We start from the raw sequence: 11788 nt of genomic DNA, 5'->3' as shown, positions 1-11788 counted from the left end.
TGAAGCCAGAGGAAGACACATAAAGAATAAATTTTGCCAGCTTTGATAGATGAAGTGTGAAGAAATTTTACAGCAGCTGTTGTTTTCCCGGTCCAGGTCAGTTCATAACTTTTTTCCGTGTACGTAAATTTCATAACCTTACGTAAGCTCTTTAGTTTAAAAGAGTCTCCAAACAATATTATCATTTATCGCAATAATTTCTGAGGCAATTTATCGTCAAACAAAATTTGTTATCGTGACATATTTTTACTTTGTGACATATTTGCCTTTTCATGAACGGTTCGTCTTTTTGGATCAGCTTTAGGTTCACTGCTTRTGTTCTCACGGTTGACCTATGCGTCCGTGCGCTGAGCGTGTCACTGATGGCATGTTACACCGGTGCAACTAATGCATTCTCCCTCACACTGTGCTCCTCTGATCTCAGACTTGCCCTAAATCAGTGCTCGTGTTTCTTTATGAGCAGCCGCCGTTAAGGTGAGAGTGGACTGGATTTAATTATGAAGCTGTTCTCCACAGTCATGGTGGCTTTCCTCTGAAAAAGTCTTTACTCTGAGCAGAATGATCCTCTTTTGTAATGGAGATTAACCTCCGTAAAAACCTCACTTAGCCTGTTTAACTTCCATATTTTAACACGGACCACGTAGGTCTCACTAACGAAGCTGCTAAGGGTTGTACAGGACTAAAAACTGTGGTCAGTCCGTGTCTTTTTGCTGGCTTTTAGGGGTAATAAGATAAGATTAACAAATTTGCATACTATTGCGATGTATAATTCATGCAGTGTCCTCTGTAATATGCAGGAGTGGGGCCTTTTGCCTCACTGATTTAAACAAGTGGGTGACCTGGATTAGAGTCATTGGAGCCCCTGTGCTCATCAGTCACCTGGCAGATGTTGTCTAAACATTTACAAAGTGCTTACAATTATAGCTATAATTGGTTTAGTTTTACATAAAGCAGTGTTCTATTTGTAGATTATAAAACACTTTTTACTGGCAATAGCTGCGTTTCCATTGCAAATGTGCGCAAAACTTTGTCGATATTCTGTTAATGTCGAAAACACAGTTTCCCAACTGCGGTGTTTCCATTAAGTAATAAATGYTATTAAAGTCACGCGTGAATATGTTTGTCCTTGCGATAAGTCATTATAAACATGGCGGCAATGGATGTAAACACATTGCATATTGCTACCGCGATACTAGCGCTCATCATCAGAGGAGACGTTGGCGTCTTATCGAGGCTTTCCAGAGACAAGCCCCTACTTGGGAGTGGATACATATGCTGTATTTTTGGGAAATTGTAGTCGGTGAGTTTACTATTTTATTTTACTACTTCTGTGATTTTGGCTGTGTCCAAAACGACAGGCCGGGTCCTCCGGAGGACCCAGACTACCCGGTCGTGGCGGGCCGGGTCCTTGTAGATCGGGAAGACCGGAAAAAAAGAGGCTGTGAATTTGGACGATCTAGCCTCCCCTCCTTACCCCGGCGTACGTCATGTCACCTAGCAACTGTGACGATGCTAAACAAGCAAACTTAAATCAAAATTAGAAAAATATTAATACATTAGCATTATTAATATCACAAAACTATAAAATTAACTTAAAGGTATCATTTGAAGAACTAATTGACCCGCTGTAGGTGCGNACGACGCTAAACAAGCAAACTTAAATCAAAATTAGAAAAATATTAATACATTAGCATTATTAATATCACAAAACTATAAAATTAACTTAAAGGTATCATTTGAAGAACTAATTGACCCGCTGTAGGTGCGTGTTTATTTCGCGTTTTTTTTTATGACAAAAATAATATTTAAAAACATGTCCATACAAATGATAAAAGTATTAGAATTACAACCGCTAAATTTTTTAAACTTTTATATCACCATATTTTTATTTAAAATGTATTCTTTTCTCTCGCTTCGTCCGCCATTACTAGCATAAAAAAATCTCCGGTCCGGCCGCAATGCATTATGGGATACGTTGGGCCGGGAAGGATCCGTCAGACCAGTCCTTCGATTCGGGCCAAAGGAAGGACATATTTGTTGGCCGCATCGGAGGAGTCATCGGTTTTGGACGGCCTTCGTCGCGGCGCTGTGACGTATGCGGCCGACAAATTCGGCCTTAGGAGGACCCGGCCTGCCGTTTTGGACACAGCTATTACTACTACTTCTACTTCCTGTTATCTTCTTCGTCGTCGTCTTTTTCGCCAGTAGAAACAGCCGGTTGTTGATCACGTGACTCCCGTGATGCGGAAAAAGTGTTTCCATTGCAGTTTTGCGAAAAACAACAATTTCGCTACGGCCGAAAAACCACCTCATCCTAGCGCAAAAACATTTTGTCGAAAAACTTAGTTTTTTTTTTTTCAAAATCGAGGTGTTTCCATTGAGCAAATTTATTTTCGAAATTCTAATTTGCGCATTTTCATGGTCAATGAAACACAGCTATTGTTTGCAGCGTCGTGTTAGGAAAGGGTGGAAATAAAGTCCAGGTCAGAACAGATGAGACGGCTGAGGCATTTTATTCTAAATACAGATTGTACAATTTCTTGTTGAAGAAGGCTTAATGTTGTCACCTTTACGTGCCAGTTAAGAGTTCATGCTTGGGACAGCCAGAAAGTGCAGCAGTCGGTCATCCGAGCTCTTTTTTTTGCTCTCCTATCACTTGCTGAAAGCCCCCGTTCTTGATGCTCTGGATGATTCACCGCCTGCAGATGCACCCGGAGGTGCTTTTGTGTGGATTTGCTGGAATCGGATTCTGTTTGTTCTCACCGTTTCCAGACAAACATCAGTCTCTTTCATTAASTTGAGTCCTCTGACTGGCTGTCTGAGTATCTGATCAGCCGTCTGACTCACAGCACTCTGCTGGCTAACCTCCTCTCCTCACCTTTTTCTTTCTTCTTCAACCAAAACAACACCTGCAGCAATGATGTTTCTCCTGTGGGGACTGATACTGAAATAAATAGTAACAATGTTAGTTTTTTCCAGTTTTTTGTAATGATTTAATCAATGTAATTGGATTAACACCAATAGCTTAGTTACAAAGATAATGAAGGTATTACCACCGGCTTTGCAAATAAGGTGAGGTACGTGCTCAAGTATGTTTGCTCCTATCTGCAAGTCAAACCTTGTTGTATTGTTTTTATTAGAAAAATGCTTTGTTTGARCAGATTTCTTCTTGTTTATCTATAGATAGGTGCACACCGTAACATTTCTTTAATTTGCATTCTTCTTTTGCATTTCCTGTCATCTAAGTGAAGTTGTTTTTCACCCCACCCCTACACTTCTTGTTTCTTTAATTTGCTGCTGTTGGAGTTGCAGGAGGAAGCTCCAATTTGTACCTCCTTGGATATGAGCATGTAGAAGTGTGTGCGCAATAAGGACCACCCTCTCAAAGGAATAATGCATTCATCTCTGTGTGATGCAGCATGAAGATATGGTAGAGGGGCTTGTCAGKGTTCGTGATGGGTCTTTGTTACCCGACTCTTTCCCCTCTTTGCTGCTCCTCTCCCACCTGCTTTCCTCCGTCTGCTCTCTCACTTTTTGCCTGTCTCTGACAACCAGCCTGTCTTTTTAAAGTGTGCTGTGCTCTTGAGTGAAAAGCCAAAATGTTTCTTCAGTGGAGCACACAAGCCATTTTTTAAAAGCCTGCTGCCAGACTAAAGCTGAGATCACTTGTCTCTTTAAGCTGTTTTTTTTAGATCTCCCTTTCTTTTACCAATCCTTACTTTTAGTTCCAAACTTTCATGTTGCCATCCTTTACCTGCTTGTATTAATAATCTAGGTGTAATGGTTTAATGTACATAAAAACAGATGTAAATTGGTGCTTATTGCACTCATTTTAAAGACTTGATAGAATTTAATCCGRTGCTTCAGATTAAACAAGACTTGATGCAAGGAAAATTCACGTTGTTGTGCTTGTAGATTTAGCATACAGTATTTCTAAGTATGTTTCTTTTGTTTCATTTGCTTAAGCATCATGTGAAAAAGATTTTATTTTTCAGACTCTGGTCTCTGGGAGGCAAAAAAGAATGAAAGGCGATGTAATTGTCCAATAAAAAGGGGAAAAAAAACAACATTTSTACTGAGTTTTCTTGTGTGGTTGGAATGCTTTAACCATAAAACATCATATGAAAGTCTTTGTCATTACTTTATATGACAAAGGAACCATGAGATCCTGGGAAACAAAATAAGATMTTTTATAAAAGATGCAGAATAAAGAATAAACTGGGGGAAAAAATAGAAACTGAAATTTCTCTGTTCTCTGGAAAGTTAAAGTTAGTCCTCCTTGATGAATCTGTTGGGAAGAAAAAGTAAAGTACTGCAGTAAACAATTGCTTTCAGAGAAAATACACAAAACAGAATTTTTCTAATAAATATTGGTCGAGTATTGCTTATGTTGCCTTGGCATTTTAAATAAAAGCAGTCTAAATCCACTTCAAATTTTAAAATGCACATCTTTTGGCCATTCTTTACCACTTCAATAAATTAAAGAAAAAGATGTCGAGTGACAGATTTTCTTTACAATTTTGCTAACAAAAAATATTTTTTCCCATATTTTTAACAAATGGATTAAGAATGAGGCATTACCAGTTATTCTTAGGGTTGGGCAACATCATATTTTGTGCAATTAATTGTTAAAAACACAAATATTTGGCATTTTGCAATTACTGCAATTAGTGACTTCTTAATAAGTTATTGCAGCATGGAGCTAATGCCAATGCTAACATGGAGCTAGTGCTAATGCTAAGGGAACATTCCATATTTCCAGGTACCAGCTAGGGTTGGAGAAAATCGTATTGCATATAATAAAGCATACGAAAAACTGTCATTGCTTAATATTCAGAACTTGGTCATGATTGCGATTGCTGACCTATTTTAGTCATTGCTGCGCTGAACTAATTATAATGCTAATACAAAGACAGTGCTACCGCTAAGCTAACCCTAAACCTTTCTACAGTCAAAAAGACACAAGCAATCATCATAATCATCATATTAATCATCATCTATTAATTGACATATTAATCGTTACCAGATAAGTGCMACAATTAATTGCGATAGTTACTTTTACCAATATTGACTAACCCYAGTTATTAGCCATTTTTATGAAGTAAATGTCTTTAAAACATTTACCATTTTCCCTAAATTTATATAAGTTGTTTAAACAACAAGCATTCCTAAACTTTAAAAAAATAAATTCCCTGTTTCTATTGTCCAGGAAACTCACTCACGACAGGAAAAAAGGTGAATTTTTGCTCCTGGCTTTAGATGTCAGAGGTTACTGCAGATTGATTTTGCCAAAGGCAGACTCAGTTCAAGGAGATGACCAGTTTATTCCCAGCTGTACTCCCCAATCCACAAATGGTTTTTTTTTTCTCATTGTTATTTCGTCTCTTTTTTTAGTTATATCATAGCAATTCTTCCTAACCTTCCCCTTGCTCTCATCTCTGCAAACAGGCATTAGAATGTCAAACACATCTTTCTCCTCCTGATCCATATCTGCAGCACCCTCTTTTCTTTCTTTCTCTCACGTTTCCAGACCACTCCAGCAAATGTTACCTTTTCATATCTGGGCTGGGAAAATAAGCTGAGTGGATCTGCAGGCACGATAACCTCTGCTGCCGCCCTGCAAATGTCACTTTACCTCGCCGACCAATCACGTTTCTCTTTTGTAGCTAGTGTGGCTCTCTTATGGGGTTCACGCCGGTGACACAGAGACAGAGCTGATGTGCCTATGTGAATGAAAATGAGTCAGCAGGGCTCTCAGGTGTGGCCTACTGAGACTGACTGAAATATCGGAAAATATCAGGAAACTGAGCAGAGGGGTTTTTTTTTTTGCTTTGAAAGCTAATTAGTGCAGTAAAATGGTGCAGATAATATTGCCCATTGAGCAAAAGGAAACACTTTGATCAAGTTGCTGAAATCAGTAATTGAGAACTATATTTTTTAAACTGTGGATATTGGAAAGCTGTCAAGTCTTGGGTTAAAACCCCAGTCTTAATCCTACRCTTAGCCAAACCTAACTTTTGTCCCTTCATGTCAAGTCAAGGGTGGGAGTTTAAATGTTATAATTCAACACCTCTTTAAATAAGCCACTATGTCTTTAATTACTGCTGGTTGCAAACATATGGGATGCCAATGCAATTTAATTAGTTGTCTGGTTGCACCGGACTTTGGTTGTTGTGATTTAAAAAAATGTATTTTTTTATGGAAAAATATGACAGTTTTTACTATTTTGATGTTTAAGTGCAATCAACAGCAATGCTTTGTACGTAAAAGAATACACAGGTGTCTGCAACCTGTGGCTCTGGAGCCACATTGCGACTCTTTGGTCCCTTTGTAGTGGCTCTTTAAAGGCTGAGTAATAGTCGCACTTTGGACCCTCGCCAGCAGTGGAGGTGTTTATACTTGGCGCTTAAATTGCTGTAGATTTCTCCAAAAGAACACGTGGAGGACGTACCCTTTATAACTTGTGAAAATGTTTTAAGTACAAGAGCAAAAGCTTGACAAGCACACTATTTGAATGGTGTGCACTGCCTTTGCGGAGTTACAAAAATTTGGAGGTGCACAACCACATGCCAGGACACCGTGGGGCCGGTACGGCGCGATTGCATCACTATTGGCACGATGAATCAACTATAAACCTAGCTTCAAGTTTTGACCAAAATTACATTAGATAATTTTTTTGTTTGTTTTTAATCCCAACAAAAGAAAAAGTTAGCTTTAGCAAATGTTCTAAACTACTAATACTGTAGCTGGAGTGAAACGTTGATTAAATCATGCAAGTAGTTTGTTGAGCACTTCACTAGTGTGTTTTTTTTTTTGGCCCGCGGGCCAAAACAAAAAGATTGGGCACCCCTGTCCTAAAGTGTAAAAATAATATCCGTCCGTCCATTTTCTTTCGCTTATCAAAGGTCGGGTCGCGGGGGCAGCAGCCTAAGCAGAGAGACCCAGACTTCCCTCTCCCCAGCCACTTGGACCAGCTCCTCTGGGGGAATCCCAAGGCGTTCCCAAGCTGAGAAACATAGTCCCTCCAGCGTGTCCTGGGTCTTCCTCTGGGTCTCCTCCCAATGGGACGTGCCCAGAACACCTCACCAGGGAGGCGTCCAGGAGGCATCCTAACCAGATGAACCTCCTCAACTGGCACCTCTCGATGTGGAGGAGCAGCAGCTCTACTCTGAGTCCCTCCTGGATGACTGAGCTTCTCACCCTATCTCTAAGGGAGAGCCCAGACACCCTGCAGATGAAACTCATTTTGGCCGCTTTTATCCGCGATCTCGTTCTTTCAGTCACTACCCAAAGCTCGTGACCATAGGTGAGGGTAGGAATATAGACCGACTAGTAAACCAAGAGCTTCGCCTTCTGGCTCAGCTCCTGCTTCACCACAACAGACCGGTACAGCGCCCGCATCACTGCAGATGCATCACCAGTCCGCCTGTCGATCTCCTGCTCCATTCTTCCCTCATTCATGAACAAGACCCCAAGATACTTAAACTCCTCCACTTGAGACAGGACCTCCTCCCCGACCCGGAGAAGGCACCCTACCTTTTTCCGGCTCAAGACCATGGTCTCGGATTTGGAGGCACTGATCCTCAACCTGGCTGCTTCACACTCGGCTGTGAACCGCTCCAGTGAGGGCTGGAGATCACGATCTTATGAAGCCAACAGGACCACATCATCCGCAAAAAGCAGAGATGTGATCCTAAGGTCACCACAACGAATCCCTTCCCCTTGCTGGTAGTAAAAATAATATTAAATGTTCAAATTCACTGTATATTTTTAGTTGTATAACGTCACCCCCACTGTCCAGAAACCACCATTTCAACAAACTTAAAGTAGCCCACGGGCTACCAATTGATAATCACTGTTGAATGTTTTGTGGCTTTGGACACATTTTATTAGTGCGCTGAAATATACCATAAAAGATGTTGCAATGGTTGTGACAATAAGTACCTTTTATAGAGAAAACGGGGCATTAAGACAATTGGAAGCATTTTTTCACCTTTTTTTTAATACTGACAGTAACAGTGTAGGCCTCTTTAAAGTCTTGAAGGGTTAGAAGCTTTGGCCTGTATCCCATAGGTAGGTCTAAAGTGTAGAGGAAACAGGTAATTTGAGAATCTGCTTTTTTCTGCACCCAAAAACTTTCTAGTGCTGTTATCTGTGCCTTTATGGCATGCTAACATTAACTCCACTTGAAATGTAGCTTGGAAGGCTGCTGGCTGTACTATCAGTCTTATGCAACGGCCATTACAAAGATGAAGTATGTTGTCAAAGCTTTCAGCAGAATCAAGGCAATCAAGTATTTTGTTCTATATAGACTCTCTCTCTTTTTCTCAAATCACTTGTGAGTGCAATCTACTTCCCTGGCCATCAGCTCATACCGCTCATACGCAGGGAGCTGAAAGCGAGGATCACAGTGGCATCAGAATTTGCATGCTAGGTAATGTGTTCTTCACTCACAGAAAGATGGCAGATGGGAGCATGTATGATTTTCAATTACATTACAATGCTGCTGGAATGGATGGGCGCCGCAGCATTCAAGGTTTCTTTGCACGATGGCATATTTTACAATCTGGGAGCATCAATATTGGAGGCAGAAGTGTATCACGCACTTTTAACTCCTGTAGAAAACTAACAATCTCAAGCACATATTTTATTTATATTTGTAGTCCTGAAAAAGCTACAGGGAATTCATTTTAGTGAAATAACAATAGTATTTTCTTCATAAGTACATTTGGCTTCAGGCATTATAGTTTGAGACTATCTTTTAGTGTTGCAACTGTTGTCAGTTTGTCATACAGGCTAATAAATACATGCTTGCAATTTGAAATTAACAAAGGTAGAAGATACTTTAGAGAAGATGCTATTGAATAACAGACTGTGTCCCTTTTAACTTGGCGAGCAAAGACTTTAAGTGGTTTGTTCWGGTTCCTCTTCCTGAATGTCTCACTTGGAATACAAAGCATAATGTTTCACAAGCTTTCCCCAAATGATTGAGTTTCCAYGATTGTTGTTTGACTGACAGGCTTGTGACCTTTAAGCTTGAGGTCATTGTGTAAAGCCAATTGTGCCCGGAGACAGGTCTTTGCCAGTAGGCTTGTTTTAGGACATTTTGTTTACTCAAAGCATGTCAAGAGATCCACTCCTCCGTGGCTCACCCTATCTGGATCAGAAAGGCAGCCTGTCAAACTCAGAGCACATTCTGGTGTTGAATATTAACCACTACACAAGAAAAACATTATTTAGAAATGGAAAAGTATGTTCATGTTTCATTGCTGGGGAAGGTTCAACAAACTGGTAGAACAAGTTTGACCCCGAAAAAATCATGCTGTTTGACTCTGGTATGTGAATTGCTTGGATTCTTTGTTTAATGGTTGACCAGTTTAATGCTTAGGTCATTTTCTCCCCTTTTCTCCTTGTAGTTCCTGTGTCTCAAGAACATTCGGACGTTTCTAAAGGTGTGTCACGACAAGTTTGGTTTGCGGAACTGTGAACTGTTTGACCCATTTGACCTCTTTGACGTAAGAGACTTCGGCAAGGTGAGTCCAAAACTCTTATTTACAGATAATGGTCATCCCTTTTTTATTTGTTTTACACCTCACAGGGTTTTCTGCAAAAAACACGAGAGGAAGTAGAYACGGTTGTGTTTCTGGTAATCACGGTAGTCATTTAACATGAGGTATTTTTTTAAGATAAGATCTGGTTTTACTAGATTGAGTTTTTGCTGTTCTACATCTCAGAGCTACAGTTCAACAGAGATGCTGTCAAAGTGTTTTCTTTGAGAATTGTGATCATGTTTTGTTGGTTACGTATCCCCAACCAATTAGACCTCATTTAACTAAGATCAATGTRGGCATTGGAGTGGAATGTACAGCTCAACATGCCTATAGGCTTTTAGAGTTTCAAAGTAGCTCTGAGTCAAATCCATCCTTAAATAYAGCTGCCAATGCACTTCTGGGACCTCTTCTGAGCATTTGGTGCAACCCCAAGGTCATCAATCACATCTCRGGTCACTGGCTGAAGTGTAACACCGTTTCAATGCTCTTAACATGTCCATATGGTGTGTTTTTTTTTAACATACAAAGAAATAAAGCTAAATATATCACTTGGGAGACAAGGAAGACATTGCTGTCTCCCACTGAGAGTCTCAAAAAATCAGGCAGTATTTCTTGCATAACCAATTTTCGGAACCTGTACTTTCCCCTTGTATTGAGGGATTTACCAATGCTGTTTTACTATTAACAATATTAGCAACAYTTTGATCCAGCTACCATTGGTTGCACTTGTGATCCATTTAGTGTTACCTGACCCCCCCTCCAAAACAAGCTAATAACAATTAGTTAAGAAGTTAACAAGCTTTCTTTGATGACTTCTTTCTTTGATGCAGCCGTGCATGTTAAATTCTAACAGTTTCAGGTGATTGAACGTGTGTTTGAACCAAAGCAGGAGTGTTATTCTGTAGAGATGAGATATGGGAAAAAAAAGTAAATTGTGTCCTACAAGATCGATTACAACAAGGATGCATTGGTGGAACCTCTTCTGCTCGTTTATCTATAATAATATCTGGYGTAATTCAACTTATAAACTCTCCCAGGCATGAACTGAGACAAATGGCTAACGGGGGAAAAAAGACAGGAGAGGAGAAAAAGGATGAGAGAGAAGAAAAAGCAGACAAGGACTCACTTGGCAGTTTGTAGATAAACCACAAGACGGTGTCTGACAGTCAATGAGCTCGCAGTGAATGGTATTAAAATCCAACAGCAGTCAGAATCAATCACAAAGACCCTCCATATGTCAATTTAGAAATTGCTTTAGTATGGTCTCAGCGGTGGCGGGCTTGTCTCCTCATTGATTTTCCATTAAGGCCAAACATCACATTATAATATATTGAACTGAGTAGATCCCACTAATGTAGCATACATTTAAATAGTAAAAATGACTCATAAACAGAGTTTAAAGATGTGCAGTTAGTCCTTACAGTCTTGTTTTGGAGCTCTTTTTTTTGTTACGTTGGCACAGTTTTTCTGTCAAGTTTATCCAAAGGCAAAACAAAAWTCTTATCATACAGCTCGTAATCCTAATAATTCTGCAATCCACCTATTTCCTTTACTTCTTTGTTCTTCCATCAGACGTTTGTTTACACATTGGAGGAACAAGCCCCAAGTCACATGACACTTACATTTTAAAAGCATAAAAGACTGAATATCAGAGCAATTTATTTGTATTTGTACAGATTTTATTTGTACAAACCACATCTAGATAAATATGTGTCACTAGTTTCTAAAAGAAGGCCAACGGACACAGGTTTTATTGTCCTTTTAAGGTTCCTGACTTTTCAGCCTCACCATTGATTGAACTGTTATTACATTGTCATTGACTGTGTGATAGTTAATGCAGTGTTTCCACTACAGTTCTACAAGGAGTGCCCCACCCTCCCTCAACAGAACCATATGTCACCTAAAAAACCCCTATCCATAAAGGTGAGGGGTCGTACCACAGACAGTTGTTTTATTTTTCATATTGGAGTTGGAGGAGGAAAATTATTACTTTTTTCTGTTTTGTTAACTGCAGAGATGAAAAGATGTTTACGWCCGTTTGCTCCGAAGTGCATTGCGCTAATTTAACAAACGACTCCTGGCTCTGAGAGCACAGCAGATCATTTTCAGCAACACGGGGAAGAGTATGGCAGGCCATTTTTACATTTAATCAACTTTTCGATACCTAAATTCCGGATATCAGAAACTGGTTTATGACTAGACATGTTAGTTATTTTTAATTTATTTTCATTTATTTT

General features: G+C 39.7%; 1 protein-coding gene across 11 annotated transcripts in view; it reads left to right on the top strand.

The window, feature by feature from the left end:
• vav2 (vav 2 guanine nucleotide exchange factor) overlaps window positions 1-11788 on the top strand; it is a 222684-nt gene that overhangs the window by 57384 nt on the left and 153512 nt on the right. For all 11 annotated transcript variants that reach the window (XM_014002468.1, XM_014002467.1, XM_014002464.1 and 8 more), the window contains exon 2: window positions 9417-9533. In XM_014002468.1, coding sequence (XP_013857922.1) covers window positions 9417-9533 — 117 coding nt within the window. The remainder of the gene's footprint in view (window positions 1-9416; window positions 9534-11788) is intronic.

The sequence above is a fragment of the Austrofundulus limnaeus genome, unplaced genomic scaffold (genome assembly GCF_001266775.1).
Source record: "Austrofundulus limnaeus strain Quisiro unplaced genomic scaffold, Austrofundulus_limnaeus-1.0 Scaffold13, whole genome shotgun sequence".
Classification (NCBI taxonomy): domain Eukaryota; kingdom Metazoa; phylum Chordata; class Actinopteri; order Cyprinodontiformes; family Rivulidae; genus Austrofundulus; species Austrofundulus limnaeus.
This window is presented reverse-complemented; position numbering and strand designations above follow the sequence as displayed.